The 17,399-nt window shown below is 47.0% G+C and overlaps 1 protein-coding gene across 1 annotated transcript in view; it reads right to left on the bottom strand.

Annotated features, from left to right (window-relative positions):
• Positions 1 to 14,193, bottom strand: part of SLC14A2 (solute carrier family 14 member 2) — a gene marked incomplete at both ends in the record, with an annotated part of 51,981 nt that extends 37,788 nt beyond the window's left edge. The window contains 4 exons of the mRNA XM_080820976.1: positions 3,168 to 3,296; positions 7,924 to 8,113; positions 9,296 to 9,476; positions 14,044 to 14,193. Coding sequence (XP_080677102.1) covers positions 3,168 to 3,296; positions 7,924 to 8,113; positions 9,296 to 9,476; positions 14,044 to 14,193 — 650 coding nt within the window. The remainder of the gene's footprint in view (positions 1 to 3,167; positions 3,297 to 7,923; positions 8,114 to 9,295; positions 9,477 to 14,043) is intronic.
• Between the last annotated feature and the right edge of the window lie 3,206 nt (positions 14,194 to 17,399).

Genomic DNA, 17,399 nt, shown 5'->3' on the forward strand with positions numbered 1-17,399 from the left:
ACAAATACTTCACATTTTCTCCTTTTTCCTCAAAACTTCACTGCTTCCCTTTAGTTTCAGCTGAGCACCTTGCTTTACTTCTTTGAAGGGACAGAAATGACGAGATGGGAAATGCTTCATTTTCCCAACCATGAGCTCCACACACTCCAATGGCCCGGCTCCCACAACTTCTTCCTCTCTGCTTTTGGCGCATAATGAGAGTGTCCCTCCTTTATTTTGCCAATTCTTTCCCTTGTATTTCAGGATCCAATCTGTCTTCAAGACTTCAGTCCTGCAGCTTCAGTCTCTCCTTTTTCTCTAGATCATTCCCGTAAGTCTACAGCAGGCTTTAGTATCTTCTGCCTGTAAACATTCCCCTCCTCTAGCCGACGTCCCCTCCAGACAGTTTGCCCCATTTCTCCACTGCCCTTCACAGCAGTTACTGCTCAAAAGATTGCTGTGCCCCATCTTTCTACCCCCCTTTCTTTTCTGAACCCACTCCAATCACGTGTGTGTTCTCCCCATGCCACGGAAGTGGCTCTGGTCCAGTTCACCGATGACATCTATCCTGCCAAATCCATGGCCATTTCCTGCTCCCGTCATTTGACAGCTGGACACTCCCGACGGGATTGAAACACCTTCTGTTTGTGCTACCACGACTCTGCCCTTTCTTAGCTTGCTTCTTCCTTCTCCAGCCACTCCCCATGACCTCTTCTTTGCGGTTATTCCCCTCCTCTGCCAGGCATCCAAATATTGGAAGATCCACCCTATGGCTCTGTCTTGGGTCTTCTCTTTCTTAATCTTTTTCTGGGTGATATCCTTTAATCCCATGGACAAAGTATCTTCTGTATGCTTCTGCCCTCCAAATCTTGACTGTATCACAAAGTTCTGGATTTGTACAACTACTTTGTAGATGCTACGTAGAACATCTACATAGATGCTTGTAGATGTTACTTCGTCAACATCTCTCCTTGGAAGTCTACAGCCTAATTATATCCGAAAGGACTCTTGATCTGTGCTGTTTCCCACCACCAACCTGTTTCCCTCTGTGTCTTGTCCATCAAGCCAGGTGCTCAGGCTGACTGCAGGAGTACAGTGAATCTTCTTCGTTTTCCTACCCCCAGTACTCTGTAGCCTCCCAGCGAGTCCTACTGCCCACACCTTCCTTAAAATACTCTCTAAGCCCAACCATCTCTCCCCACTTCCCTGTGTCTCACCCTTGTCCAGACCATTCTCAATTCTCTGTGGGTTCCCGATGCTGCTGCCAGCATCCACTCTTGCTCCAGTTAAAATCCCTTCTCCACATGGCATGGGTGATTTGTTTAAATTTAAATCATATCCTATCACATCTCTATTTAAAACCCCTTTAACTGCTTCCCACCACAGTTGTAATAAAAGTCAAAAAGTTTACTGGATCTTCAAAGCAAATGGGGTCTAGCTCTCGCTTCCTTCTGCCCTCACCTCCTGCCACTCCTTCGTTCACTGGGCATCACCCCCCCCCCTCCCTGCCCCATGGTCTTGTTTCCTGAACACGGGCACTCCTCTAGTTGGGGTCTGCATCAGATCTTCAGAGGGCAGCTGCCTTTTATCATTTAGGTGAAATTGCCCCCATTCCCTCTACATAGTGGCCTTCCCTGACCACTCACGTCTGGAGTCACTGGACTCACTCTCTGTCCCGCTCACCCTGTTTTGCTTTCCTCACAGCACTAATCAAATCTTGACAAGATCTTTTTAATTAATTACTTGGGGACATTATTTCTATCTAAGGCTCTAAGAGGATGGAGACCATCTCTTGTTCACAAGTATCCCCAGCATCGAGAATAGTCCCTGCACATAGCAGGCACTCAGCAAATATTTGTTGGCTAAATCTGGAAAATGGCACTACTGATACCTACCTAATGGGCTGGATTTGGGGTTCTACATGACTAGATTAGCGAACACACTGGAATCACCGCACAGAGTTGGGTGCTGGATGCTTTTTTGTCTGTTAAGTTGGGGCATGGGGGTAGGGGTGAGGCACTATAGACAGACGGCCACCGGGGACAGAGTGCCTGCGGAACTTGCTCAGAGATTTCATCCGTGTTGTTCTAACCCAAATGTGTGTGAATGAAGACAAGGTCTGCTACCCGGGTCATGGGGGCAGTTGGGGGCATTGAAACCCCCACAGAGATGACTACTGCAGCTTTTTGTCCCAGTGGTTTCAGAAAGACAGAAACCCTAAGAAGAAACATAAATTGCCCAGAATGCTTAATGTAATTCATTTACAAGCACTACTAAAAAGTAATAACACAGTACTTAAACTAAATTAAACTAACTGGTTTTAGTAGCTCCAGAAACCAAGGAAAGCCATAGACTTCTTAGAGATGTTAAAAATTAGTCAGCCTGTCTCGGAGCCGCAGGGTACAAACTGGAGGACACGGGTCCCTTTAGGCTCCTGCCCTCTGGGGCTGGCAGGCCTGCGAGTCAACCCAGCCTCAGGCACCACAGACCAGCAAAGAAGGGATGCAGGTGAGCTAAGGCCTAGCCCACCCAGGCTCCCCACGAACACTGGTTCCCAAGACCCTTCCTCCTGACTTTTTTATTCCTTTGCAAAATGACGTGATTGCACAGCAGGACCTTAACTAATGCTTCTCGTTCAAAGATTCTGTGCTTTCATTATAGACATTCTGCTCCAAGAGTGATTCTGTCCCAGGTGAGTTTGTAGCTTTTCTGTCTTGGTCAGGCCACGGTTTAGATGATTCCCGTGTAGCCTGGAGGCTCTGGGTTCATCAACAAAAACTTTGTGAAAGTATGACCTGGCACCAGTTACTTAACCTCTTCATGTCTTGGTCTTCCCTCCTGTAAACTGGGGACAACAGTAACCTTACCTGGATTAGCTCTGTGCCTGGCTTGTAGGAAATCCGCAATAAATGTTAGCCTTTATTATTAAAACTATCATTCAAGGAAGATTATTAGCACCATAAAAAACCTGTGCTCATTGCTGCTCTAAAGGGTTCCTGTTAATTCCAAAATAAAAAAATGATCTGCTGTGTCGCAGTCACATTCATGGATCTTCACTGCATCCTGTGGGACAAGCCAGTCTGACGATGAAGCCCTGGGCTCCAGGGGGTCCAGGTCCCCGTCCAGGGGAAGACGTAAGCACCTCGGGGCCCCGTGGGTCTGTGAGCAGAAGGAATGAGGTGTCTCACCAGGTCATGGCCGTGAAGGTCACAGGAAACAGAAGCCACCAGTAATAGTCCCACTTCTCAGAGAACACGGCCAGGAGCAGTCCCACCAGCATCCCATTGTACCCGTGGAGGCCGGAGGCGATGGCAGACCTGGGGGGAGGGGGAAGAGACAGTTTGCATTTTAATTTGGTGGTGCTTGTAGGGCCCCCTTGGGACTCCCAGGAAAAAGTCAGCTTACTCCTGATTCTGGGCAGTCTCGTGGCTGCCAGCACCTTCCTATGCTTGGTCTTAACCAAAAGGCCAAGAAGCGATTGCCAGCACCTTTCTAGATACGCCCCTCCCCACAGCCCCAACTACCCTGCTATTCTAGAATTAAGTCTTCTCACTGTGTCTGAGTTCGGCCCTTAGCTTCTCAGGGGGTTCTCGGACTGCTAAGTATAGTGGGGGATCTAACAGAAACCTGAGGTATGACACTGGGCATGGTGTGTGTGTGTGTGTGTGTGTGTGTAGGAGACAGTGAGAGGGGAGGAAGAGAAAGAGGAGGAGAGAGTGCATTCTGACAGCAGACTGCATTGTGTGAGCTGTACCTGTGACCTGTCCTCCCTCCAAGGACGACAGTGTGCCCCAGAGTGGAGGAGCTGAGCCCCCTGGGGATGTGTCCATACCTCTCCCCTCTGCAGGGCAGGGAGAGGCCCAGAGGTGGGGAGAAGCCAAGCCTGAGTCTATTCTCTCTTCGTTTCATCAGGGAAGTCTATGTGCACCTAAGCCTCTCTCCCGGATGCTAATGAACACTGCCTTTGATCCTCGCTATAGCTCTGATGGCTGGGAGAGGGGAGTGGGATGACCGAGGGACCAGGCAAATCACTGCAAGACACCTGTCTGAGCTTCAGCCTCGTCCCCGTCCTTGACTGGAAGTTGCCCAGGCTGGAGCTCGTCTGTCTGACAGCATTGTAATAACAGACACCAGCGTCTGTCTGGTGCACAGAGGGCTCTAGGCCCTGCCTAGTTGTGGAATGAACGTGTGTGAATGCTAGAGTTCTTCACTGAGTGACCATGTGTGCCCAGCAGAGGCATCTGGAAGCAGGAGCTCCCTGGGAGGGAGGGAGGGAGCTCTGGCGAGAGGAGGGCAGAGGCCATGGCTTAGGTCTGGAAGGAAGGGAGCTTTCAGCTCTGCAGGGGCCAGGAGATCAGCTCAGCCGGACAGGGGGAGAGGGGGAGCAGCTGGAGGGCGGGAGGGGGCGTCATTACGGAGTTGCCAACAAGAAAAGCCAAACACATGGCACTTGTGGGGGGACACTTGCGTGGGACATGGGACAGTAGGTGGGCTGCTCCTGAGGCCATGAACATATGGAGCAGCTGGAGACAGGTGGGGCTTGGGAGGGAAGACCACTGGCGCTCAGAATGTCCTCGGGACTAGAAAATCTATCTGAAAAGCAGACACTCATGTTTGGGAAAAATACTTATTTTTAGATGTGTTTGCATTTATCTACGTTTTCCCTTTTCTGTTTAGTGTTAGAATTTAGTACTTTTTTGGTTTTAATACCAGTTGCTTCAGGCAAACTGAGCAAAGACGCCTGGCCCCTCCTGGGAGCTGGCCTATAGCCCTAGGGGCAGAGTGTAGGGGAAATAGTAAAAACAAGGGAGCCCAGGGGAGACAAAATCAGGGCCACATCCAAGGGCTCCCTCCACAGCTGCCCTCCCTGGAGATGTCCCCTCCAAGCTACCAAACCTTTGGTGGCTCCTGGGTTTGGTTGTCAAAACGAAACCATTACCTTATGTTCCACTCTGACCATCAAAAATATTAAGGTAGATTTAAACCTTTGGTGGCTCCTGGGTTTGGTTGTCAAAACGAAACCATTACCTTATGTTCCACTCTGACCATCAAAAATATTAAGGTAGATTTAACCCCAATGCCAAAAAGGTCTTCATTAGCACCATGTTCCATCAGGACAGTGAGGCATTAGTGCTGCTGACCTTGATGAGTTCCTCTCTCTGAAGTACAGTGTCTGGGCTAGTGGGGATAATGTAGCAGGGATAAGGGGAGACACGGGGCTAATGCAGGAGGTGGGGAGTAGGACTGGTGGACAGGAAGTAGGGGAGGTCATGGGAATGGGGGTAGGGGAGTAGGGGTGGTGGTGAGGGTCCATGGTGGTTATGATTAGAACACGCAGCTGTGTCAGTGCTTTCTTGGTGAAGGCAGGGTTCTTTGGAAGGATGTGCATGTGGATACACCTGGACCTCTGACCTTTGACCCGATGGTGTACAACATGGTACTGACCCATCAGCAACGAAGCTGGAGTCTTTTCTAGGCACTGTAGTAGAATACGGAGCAGTCAAAAGGGACTTCCTGTCCTGAACGTGCTTACAACATTGCCAGCGAGAGAAGCCTCAGAAAGCAATTAGAGAACCATCCCATATTGTTATTGAGGTATGTTCTGGGGTTGTCCAGTGAGAAAGGAGGGTTCAGAGAGCACTGAGGTAATCAGGGGTGGCTCCCTTTAGAAGGGGGATTTAAAAGGATGTTAGGGTTAGAGAGGCAAAAGCAAAAGTGCTCAATTGGGAAGAGTGGGATGCTGAGTGGAAGATGTGGGGGGACCCAGCAGAGAAAGCTTTGGAAACCAAACTGGCACACAGTTGTCTTAGGGAAGATGTCTGGGAGGATTAGGCAGGCATGGTGGGTGACTCCACTACAATCCTGAGGTCCATGAAGCAGCTCTTTGAATGGCCTGGCAAGTTTACCGGTAGATTATGGTTGGGAAGAAGGTCAGAGAATCAGACTGTCAGCGCAGGAAGGGACTCTGGCTCCTTAAAGATGAGATAGTAAGTCGCAGCTCTCACAGATGAGGACAATGGGGCCAGGAGGGGAAGCACTAGCCCAAGGTCACATAGCTAAAGAGGCAGTGGGCTGGACAGAGCTCAGGTGAGTTTTACCAAACGGTGATGAAGCAGTGAGACAAGAGTTATTTCTGCCAGCTGCCCATGAGACGATGAGGAGGAATATGGAAACTACTGGTTGAAAAAGAAACACAAAACCCTGGCTGGAGCCCATTTTTTATGTCACACACCAGATCTGCACCCCAAAGAATTCAGCCTCTCATGCATCCAATTTGGAACGGCCTCCTGGCTTGCTAGAATCAGCGTGGTCCCCCAAGGCCACCTGAGAGGTCCATGAACGGCTTCTCAGGGAGACAAGTTGACTCACAGATTTGCCTTGGTGGCATCTAGATGTCACGTGGGCCTGGAGGAGGTGTGATGATGGTCACAACACAGTCACCTCTGATTATGTCCCACTCTCTGGGTTTACAAGGGAGCCTGTGGCCTTGCTGTCCCTGCTGTCTATGTGACAGGGAGAGCACTCACCTCAGCCTGGAAGATGCAGGCCATGGGGTCCCAGCTCAAGCCCTGCCACCCGCTGACTGGCACCCTGGGTAAGCGCCTGGCCTCTCCCAGTTGTCTTTCTCTTACTCGTGAAGTGTGGATCCTCTTACCTTCACTTTCTGCCTTGGGCAGTGGCGGTGAGAATCACATGAAACAAGGCATGACAGTGCTTCTCAATCTTTTTGACAGAAACCCACGGTGAGGAGGGAATATATTTGGTAGCATGACCTAGTTCTCTCTCTCTGTCCCCCTCCATATTTCCCCCACAAACACAACATGTCCCAACATTAATGAAACAAAAATTTTGCAAAATATCTACTACATATGAAAGACTCTATTTTAATTTATTCTATTATTTTTTAAAATTTTTTAAATTTCTTTTCAGTGTACCAGAATTCATTGTTTATGCACCATACCCAGTGCGCCATGCAATACGTGCCCTCCATAATACCCACCACCAGGCTCACCCAACTTCCCACCCCCGCCCCCTCAAAACCCTCAGATTGTTTTTCAGAGTCCATAGTCTCTCATGGTTCATCTCCCCCTCCAATTTCAATTATTTTAATTTTTAAAAATGCTATTGACAATTAATTCATGATCCACAAATGAATGCATGACCCCCAGATTGAAAAACACTAAGAATTTGGGCAATCCCAAACGTCTTTGATCATCAGAAGAACCCAGAAGGATATTGTTAAAAACACTCCTTCCCAGACCCAGTGAGTGGGACTATCTGAGGGAACACAAGTGGTTGGCTGAAGAAGACACATTTCTTAACAGTCAGCCCAGGTGATTCCAGGCATCAGGAACGTTTGGGAATGTTGGAACAGCATGGGGCAAAGTCTGAGGAAATGCTCCCTTATATAAAATGCTACTTGTTCTTGTTCCTGAATTTTGTGGCCACCAGTATGGGGGTGGGGCGGTGCTGCCTCCTGCCTCCACTCTGCACTCTCTCTCTCTTCTCCCTCCCTCCTCTCTCCCAGATCCCATGTTTGTAGCTCAAAGTTTGCCCTCTCTCATTTCCTACCAACAATCAAAGAGAGACGTCTGTCTTTTCTGAGCTCTCCAGAATATACTGTCTCTTATTATTCTGAGACATTTCTTGCCTCAACTAGACTGTAGGCTCCATGAGGGAAGAGCCTCTTAAGTGTTGCTCTGCATTTGCCTCCCAGGGAGTGTTTCCAGAAGGAGCTACAGTCAAAAGAAATCTAGTGCTGTCACTTGGTGTAAGCACAGGAGTAGTTTAATTCTACAGAGAATTCCAGTGACTGGTTCAAAGTTGATCTTCGGGAGACTTTGGGCTGGCTGGCTGGTAGGATAAGATTGGCCAGTCACTCATGTAAACACTTCTCTATCTGTCCAACTCAGGACCCTGCAACCACCGCAGACAGGGACCTACCTGTCCTGGTTCAAGGCGAGGGCAGTTAGGGTTGAGACCACGGCCCCTAGACCCCCAGTAATCGTCCACCAGGGATTCTGGATCAGGAGTCCTATGAAGATGATGAGTCCGCTGAGAGGGTTGTTGACAAACATCACCTGGGCAGCCCCCCTCAGGACCCAGTCCGTGAACTGGAGGGCCAGAGGCTTATCTGAAAGAGAGCGGCAGAGCCATCAGCAGGGGCCAGCCTGTGCTTCCCTGCTGGACCACTGGCTGGCGCGGCAACCAAGGCAAACAGGGATGCGCGGGGCCAGGACGCTTCCTCTCCTTCGGCCTGGCACCCAGCCCAAGTCTCCGAGTGGCGAGGCAATCAGTCCACAGTGGATGTTAGTTTTTGCCATACAGACTGAGGCACCGTGCTGAGACCAATTTAACGCCGTTCCAGCCATCAGCTTGGTTGGCAAGGAAGCCTCGGGAGCTTTCCAAGGGAAATTTATTGGTCCAAAGGAAGGGGTGAGAAGGGAAGGAAACTCTCTTTTTGTGTTGTGCCATATGACTCAGTTGAGAGCTGTATCTTTTTTTTTTTTTTAAAGATTTTATTTATTTGACAGAGAAAGACAGAGAGAGAGGGAACACAAGCAGGGGGAGTGGGAGAGGGAGAAGCAGGCTTCCTGCTGAGCAGAGAGCCTGATGCGGGGCTCTATCCCAGGACCCTGAGATCGTGACCTGAGCCGAAGGCAGAGGCTTAAACCACTGAGCCACCCAGGCGCCCCTGAGAGCTGTATCTGAGCAGCAAAGAAAGGAGTCTGGAGGAAAGGAGCTGGAAAAGAAATGCTTTTAGCCCAGCGCTGCAACTGTATTGAGTTAGGACTGGGGCGGGGGCAGGGGAGAAGCCAGGCCTAGAAGAGGGGATGTATATTTTATCTCATTCTCTGGTTCGGTTTCCAGGACAGCCTCTACAGGTGTGGGTGAGGAGGATAGGGGTGTTTATTGCAGTATTTAGATGAGGGAAACTAGGAGAAGAAAGATACTGAAAGGAAAGAACGAACCTTAGAACATGGGGGAAGGCCACGTCCATATCTTCTTGGCACACAGTAAAAAGGTGTGGAACAAGGGAAGGAACCACTGGGGAATGGCTTATACAATGCTAAGGTGGTTGTCCTGAACCTATTCCGTGTAGGGGCGAAGAATTTGCAAAGAACTAAAATCAGTGAAGTGCATTTAATTCTGAAACCATGGGAATTCCAAGTTAGTGGGGTACCTTAGACCCACACACAGACCACTCAGGGCAGGAGCACGCCAACTGTGAGAGTTCGCGCAATGGGTGAGCGAGGCGGCAGCTTCCTCCAGCCAGGTCTCAGGGAGGCTGTTTCTTCCCTGGGTGTTTGCTTACCTTTCAGCCAGCTCCTGCACTCCTTCATCTCCCCCGTGAGACAGCCCACTGCTTGGAAGAGGCCGATGCCCCCCACGCCGGCAGAGCCTTGATGGGCTGCCCCGCTTTCTCTCCTTTTACTCCTTTCACTGGATTTTTCCATTTTCACAATATGGCTGTCTTCATTGGACGACCGGAGATCCTTTTAAGAGAAACCGTGACAAACTATCATACAATACAGCTTTCTGAGAGCAGGAGCACTTGGGGATAGGGAAGCTTGTCAGCTGTTCTGATAAAGATAAACGATCATAAGACCCCTGTCCACTCTCTACCGCTGCCCAGGGTGCCGCACGCAGGCCAGTCTTCCAGGTCGACTGCGCATTCTTCACTGCAGGGTTTCGTAAACGTTTGCACTGTGGATCCCTTCTGTCAGTTTGGTAAGACCACGGACTTGTTTTCAGAATCGTGTTTAGAAATGAATAAAATAAATAGGATTGCAAAGAAAACCAGTTATATTTAAAAATAAAAAAGTCTGTAATAGACATGCAGGTGCACCCAATCCAATGCCTGTTATAATTTTAAAGTAGCAATGAGTGAGTACATGGGGCCAGTACAGACCACATGTCAGGCCACAACATAAATAAAACATTTTTACAATAAAAAAGTACGAATAAATTTAAAGGCATTGAAATCGTACAAAGGATGTTCTCTCTCTCTCCTTTTAAAGATTTTATTTATTTGAGAGTGAGAGAGAGAGAGAGAGAGAGGGTACAAGCAGGGGGAGCAGCAGAGGGAGAGGGAGAAGCAGGTTGTCTGCTAAGCAGGGAGCCTGACTTAGGTATCCATCCCACAACCCTGGGGTCATGCAGGCAGACAGTTAACCAACAGTTAACCACTCAGGCATCCCTGTTCTCTCTCTTCTTTAAAGATTTTAATTTTAAGTAATCTTTACACAAAAGGGGCTTGAACCCACATCCCCAAGTTCAAGAGTTGCACACTCTGCCAACTAAGCTGGCCAGGTGGCTCCAAAGTATGTTCTTTGATCATGATGGTGTGAATTTAGAAATCAAAAGCAAAAGGAAATTTGGGAAATAGTGTGGCAATTAATCCACATGCTCCTAAATAATCAATGGATCAAAGAGGAAATCAGAAGAGAAATTAGAAAAATACTTGGAGATGAATGAAAACAAAAACACAATCTATGAAAACTTATGAGATGCTGTTAAATCAGTGTTTGAGGGATATTGTAGGTGTAAAGATCTATATGAAGAAAAGAAATATTCTGCATCAACAACCTAACCTTTTACTTTAAGAAACTAGAAAAATAACAGTGAACTAAACCCAAAGCAAGTAGAAGGAAGGAAAAATAAACACTATCATGAAAATAGATGAAATAGAAAATAAAAACTATAGAAAATCCATGAAACTAAAAGACAGTTCTTTGCAAGGATCAGAATTGACCAACCTTTACTAGATTGACCAAGGGAAGAAGAGAAGATTGAAACTATCAGAATCAGAAATGAGAGAGGAGGCATTACTACCAACTCTCAAGAAATAAAAAGGGTTATAAGAAAAAGGACTCTAAAGAAATGAATAATTGTATGCTAACAAATCAGATAACCTAGATGAACTAGATACACTCCTAGGTAGATAGGCACAAGCTATCAAACTGACTCAAGAAGAAACAGAAAATCTGAACTGACTTACAACAAAGTAAATGATTAAATTAGTAGAACAAAAACAAAAACAGCAAGCAAAACACTCCCTACAAAGAAAAACCCAAGTTCAGATGGCTTCACTTGTACATTCTGCCAAATCCTTAAAGAATTAATAAATCTCAAAAACTAGAAGAGAGGGCAATACTTTCTAGCACATTCTATGAGGCTAGTATTACCTTAACACCAAAGCCAGACAAAGACATCACAAGAAAGAAAATTATAGATCAATCTGCTTTGTAAATACAGATGCAAAAATCCTTGACAAAATACTACCAAACCAGATTCAGTAATATACAAAAATAATTATGGCCAAGTGGGATTTATTCTCAGAATTCAAGACTGTTTCAACATATAAAAATCAATAATTATTAATATTAATGAAGTGAAAGAAAAAACCCACATGATTATCTCAACAGACAGAGAAAAACCATTTGAAAAATTCAACAACCTTTCTGGATAAAAACATTTAGCAAATAGGAATAGAAAGGAAATTCCTCAACTTAATTAAGGCTATTTACTAAAAACCCACAGCTTATATGTAATGGTGAAGGATGGAACGCTTTCCCTTTAAGATCAGGAATGAGAGAAAGATGTTGGTTCTCGTCACTTCTGTTCAACATTGTACTGCAAGTTCTAGCCGGAGCAATTAGGTAAGAAAAAAACAAACAAAAGGGACCCAGATTAGAGAGAAAGAATTTAAACCATCTCCATTTGTGGATGGCACATTCTGTTTTATGGAATCTTCTTAAAAAATCTATTTAAAAAATTCCAAAAGACTATTAAAGTTACTAGACAAGTTCAACAAATTTGCTAAATAGAAGATCAACATATAAAAATAAATTTTATTTTTATATATAGGCAATGAACAATCCAAAAATATAATGAAGAAAATGATTCTATGATCGCATGAAAAAGAATAAAATATTTTGGAATAAATTTTAAAAAAAGGCCTTGTATACTAAACTGAAGATTTTGTATACGTTTTTTTAATACTAAAAACTACAAAACATCAAAAGAAATTAAGGACTAAAATAAATGGAAATATATCCTATGTCCACGGATTGGAAGACTTGTTAAAAATGTCAGTACTCCTTAAGTTGATCTACAGATTTAATACAATCCCTATCAAAATCCCAGTTGCCTTTCTTTTTCCTGCAGAATTGGAAAGTCGGATCCTAAAATTAATATAGAAATTCAAGGGTCTCAGAGTAGATAAAGCAGTCTTGAAAAGGAAAATAAAATTTGGAAGACTCACAGTCTTGATTTCAAAACTTACTACAAAGCTATAATAATCAAGATAGTGTGGTACTGGCATAAGGACAGACACATAAATCAGTTAAAAAAAGTTGAGAGATCAGAAATAAATTCATGCACTATGGTCATGTGGAATGCCAAAACAGTTTAATGGAGAATGGATAGCTTTTTCAATAAATGGTGCGGGGACAGCTGGATATCTACTTGCAGAAGATTGAAGTCAGACCCTCACTTGACACCATATTCAAAAACTAATTCAAAATGGTTGAAAGACTTACATGTGAGTATTAAAATATAAAACTGTTAGAAGAACATAGGATGAAATCTTTGTGACCTTGCGTAAGAAAACAGTTTCTTAGATATGACACTAAATGCATAAGCAATCAAAGTCAATATAGATAAATCAGACTTAGAATCACAAACTTTGTGCTTCTAAGGACACAACCAAGTCTGTGAAAAGACAGAGTGGGAGAAATTATTTGTGAATCAGATAATGGGCAAGGGCCCAATATCCAGAATATATAAAGAACTGTTACAACTCCACAATAAAAAGACAAACGACCCAACTGAAAAAATGGGCAAAGGACTTCAAAAGACATTTTTTCCCTAAGAAGATATACAACTGGGCAGTTAGCACATGAAAAGATGCTCAACATCAGCTTGAGATTAGGGAAATATAAATCAAAATCACAGTGAGATGTCAGTTCACATCCACCCAGGCCATTAATAAAAGGACAGTAACAAGTTTTGACAAGGAGGCGGAGGGACACAACGTGTACACCGCTGGTGAGAACCCACAGTGACGCAGCGACTCTGGAAAACAGTCTGGCAGCGCCTGAAAACGTTAAACGTAGAGTTACCATAGGACCCAGGAATTCCACTTCTGGGTATATACCCAAGGGAAAGAAAAATATGTATTTGCACAACACCTTTTACACAAATGCTCATGGTAGCATTTTTTTGTAACAGGCAAAAAGTGGAAACACCCACATGTCCATCAACCGATGAATGGGTAAATAAACTACGGTATACTCACACCATGAAATATGGTTTGGCCATAAAAAGTAATGATGTACCGATTCATGCTACGACAAGAATGCACCTGAAAATATTACGCTAAATGACAGAAGCATTTCACAAAAGCCCGTATATTATATGATTCCACTTACATGAAATGTACCAAGGAGGCAGCTCCACAGGGACAGAAAGCAGATGGGAGGGTGACAGGTGTGGGGGAGGGGAATGCAGAGTGATTGCTAATGAGTGTTTTGAGTTTCTTTTCGAGGTGATGAAAATATTCTGGAATTCACTGGTGGTGATGTTAGTGGACTTTGTAATTATGCTAAAAACCAGTGAAATGTATATTTTAAAGGGCTGAATTTTACGGTATATCGATTGTATCTCATTAGAAACAAAACTTTAGTGGTCCTGGGTCCCTCTCCACTGTATCAGTTCAGGGAGGGTTAAAACTTGCCTTTGGACACAGGCCTTCCTTTGGGAGCCGATGATAAGGTAAGTCAAGGGAGCAGGTCTAAGGGGAAGGATCTGGGGGACAGGCCGGAAGACTGGTGTGTGGGTGTGTGCGTTCCCTACTCGTCTTTAAAATCGTGTTGCACATAGAACCCCATTTTCCATCATAGGCCAAATAGGACCAAGCAGGGGTGTGACCCTGTGCTGACCGGGGACAGAACATCACCGGGCAGTGGCCCTTCCCTGCCCTTCCGTGCCATTATGCAATGCATGCCCTCCTCCCCCCTCCTTCTACCTGGGAGGCGTGCTGGGAGGGACACTCCTCACCTTCTCCTCGGGCATCTCCAGGAGGGGCAGAGCCGGGTGTGTATCCTGGGGGCTTGAGGGCCAGCTCGGGTTGGTAAACTCTGACTCATAGAGTTTGCATCTGCTGGAAAGAGGCTCGGCCAGGAGAGGCCTGCTGTGAGTATCAGACATTTCCCTCAGGGGGTGGTTGCTCAGAGGTCCTGCAACTGGAGAGGAAAGGGGGACAAGGGTGAGTCAGGATGGGGCCCAGAGGGACTTGGCTGAGGCTGGATGGAGTCCTCGGGAGGCGTGGGACCAAGCGCTGTTGCCAGAGGGGCCTGGGGCCTTACCTCCACCAGGGCGGTCCTACCTTTCAAAATCCCCCCATCCTCCCACCTGCAGAGGACAGTCCTTTTCTGCTATGAAGTGTTCCCTGACCACGCCGTGGGGACAGATGCCACTCTTTTTCTTCCGGCCACGGAGACATTTTTTCTCTACCTTTTATATTATCCATTGTGCTGTTTTACTGTAGCCTTTGTAAGCACACTTTCTCTTTGATAGCCACACATGGACCTGAGTCTTCCAACAGAGTGGGGATCTAAGAGAAACCCATTTTCTTACTTGCTGTGGAGCTTATATTGATTATGGGTTATGGGCTACCTCCAGTCTCCTCCCCTCTTCCCTCTGCCCTCAGTGCCCTTTCCAGCACCTTCCCCCGCGTCGTCCTTCCCCAGGAACGGCACTAAGGCAGCAGCCCTGGTATGATCTACTAGAAGCTGTGGGTGCCAGGCTGGAGGTCCCTCTGGGTGGGGCTCCCTCTCCCTTCACTACCCGGACTGGTGCTCACGCCATGACCAGCTTGTGGAGCAGCCTTTGCCCGCGGTTCTCAGTTTCCTGGTTCACTATGGCTGCCGCCTGGTAGAGCTTACTTCTTCCTACTCGGCCACCGTAGCCGTTCTCTTCTTCAGCCTCCTCCGGCTCAGGGATGTCTTCATTTACTTTACTGTTTCCTTGACAGGTGGCTTTGGACCTGCACGGTCCCCTCTCAGAATGACCTAGAGTTTTCCCTGTCGTGCCACGAGGCCTCCCCCGAGTTGCAAGACAGCGTGTCTGCGGACGGTGTTTGCGGATCCCTAACAGGGGTGCCGGCCTTCCTCACGCTTACCCCTGCAGCCACTGCTAAGGGACCGCAGGGTTCTCTTCCAAAGCGGAGGAAGTCCCCTTCCTGTGCTTGCATGGGTGCCCTTTCCTGGGGCGATTTCCTACCCCCGGTGACGGGAATTCTTGTTCTTCTCAGTTTCTTCCAGACCCCTCCCACCTTGCTGGTGCAGAAAGCCATCTTCGTTGAGGCTTATACGATTCCCTGACTGCTCGCTGCTGTGTTCCTGACTTCCTGGTCATTCACTCGTTCAGTGAAGAATTTAGGGGCTCCTACGAGTCATCTTCATCTCCACTCCAATAATTTTCAGCAACACCAATGTCTGGACATTGACACTGACCTCACCGACATCAACTCATCACTTCCTTCTCTGACTTCATAGATCCTTGTCTTCCTCATCTCCAGGGACCTTCTCCACCTCTTCTTTTCAGCCACTGGTTCCCATGGTCACCGCATGGACTTGACACCACACAAACCCTGAAGTCTCAAAGGTCTGCTTCTCACTCTAGACTTCCAGCTCACGGGGTCAAGTGTGCCGGCCCAGCGCTTTCACTGGCCGGAGACCTCCAGTCCCTCAGCTCCACCCACCCCGTATCCTCCCTTACCTCAACCAACTTAGACTTCACAGCCCATTATTTTTCTTCTCTCAACACCCTTGCTCTGCCTTCCCCACTCCCTCTCTCACGCTTCTCTCACGGTGAAATCCCGGCTGGGCTAAACCCTGCCCTCCAACTGGTCCAGGCTTTCATCAAGCCACTGAACAGTGCCCCAGAAGAACCGCGTCACTGGGTAGGCTGCCAGTGACGCGTAAGCTTTATGCTTACGCGGGTGGACTCTTGGCACTTCCCTTCCTGTCTCTGGCCAGCCCAGACCAGTTTCTGCTGCTGCTGCCTTTGTAGTAAGACCTCCATGTTGGCAAATCCAAGACAGGTTTTGGTCCTCGTCTCATGAGACTGCTCAGGGCGTCCACACAGCTGACCGTCCCTCCTCGACACACTCTCTCTTTTTGGCATTCATATTGATCCCCTCTCTAGCTGCTCCTTCACACTATCCTCGGCTGGCTTCTCATGTAAATATGAGCGTTCTCCTGAGCTCTGTTCTGGACCATTTTCTCTTCACTGGTACTCCTCCCCAGCTGACGTCAGCTCTCACCATGGCTTTTTCTTCCATCTGTATACCTATGACTCCCAAATCAAATATTTCCAGCCCAGTTTTGAGCACTGGCTTCACAGATTTAAGTGTCTACTTTACACTTGCGTGTGGATGTTCCAGAAATAGCATAAAGTTAATGCAAGGAAACAGCTCCTAATATTTCCTTCTCAGATCCTGTCCTCCCAGAAAGGTGCCCAACCCAGGACAAGTCCTCTCTCCGTTCCAAGATACTCCTTATAATACCCCTTCCTTCCTTCCTTCCCCCAATCCAGTAATTCTACCTCTAAAATACACCTGGGTGCCCACTGTCACCATTTGCCTGCCATTACCTCCTCCCTCTGCTCCAGTAACTCCTAAGTAGATATTCTACTTCTCAGATTTCTCCTCCACGCCCCAGGCCCATCAGTGCTGTCCTATCATTACTCCATGCCACTCACGTCTGTTCCTCCTTCAGTCCCTTTGATGGCTGCCAGTGGAGAAATAGGTCTTAAGCATGCGCACAAGGCTCTGCACCACCGTATTCCTGCTACGCTTTAGCCCATCCTAGGTCTCTCCTAACCCTAGTCTCTGAGCTCCACACTTGCCTCCTTTCAGTCCCTAGGTGCTGAGCACTTTCTACTTTGGGGCCTCTGCAAATGTTGGTCCGCCTGCCCAGAAGGACTCTCCCTTGCTCTTTGCCTGGGACCGCCTTCCTTCAGGTATAGTCTCCATTACCACTCATCAGAGAGGCCTTCCTGGATTGGTCCCCTACCATATTCTCCTGTTGCACACTCTCAAAGTACCCAGTGTGGTTCCTGATAACATTTCTTTCTTCTTTCTTTCTTTCTTTTTTTGCACCGTGCAATGATTGATTTATTTCTATACTGTCTATCTCCCCACCAGACCTTAAGATGCATGAGAACAGTTCTTGGTTCAGTTTACTACTGTATCTCTAGCTCCTAACACAGGGTCTGGCACATAGCAGATGTTCAGTGAATAAGTAGTTAAGTGAGGGAAGGAAAGGTGGAAGGAAGAAGAGAAGGCTACAGATAATTGCTAGAGTGGGAAAACTTCCTTGCAGAACTTTATGGATCACTGTGGGTCTCAA

The sequence above is a fragment of the Martes martes genome (assembly GCF_963455335.1).
Source record: "Martes martes genome assembly, chromosome: 13".
In the NCBI taxonomy this organism is placed as follows: domain Eukaryota; kingdom Metazoa; phylum Chordata; class Mammalia; order Carnivora; family Mustelidae; genus Martes; species Martes martes.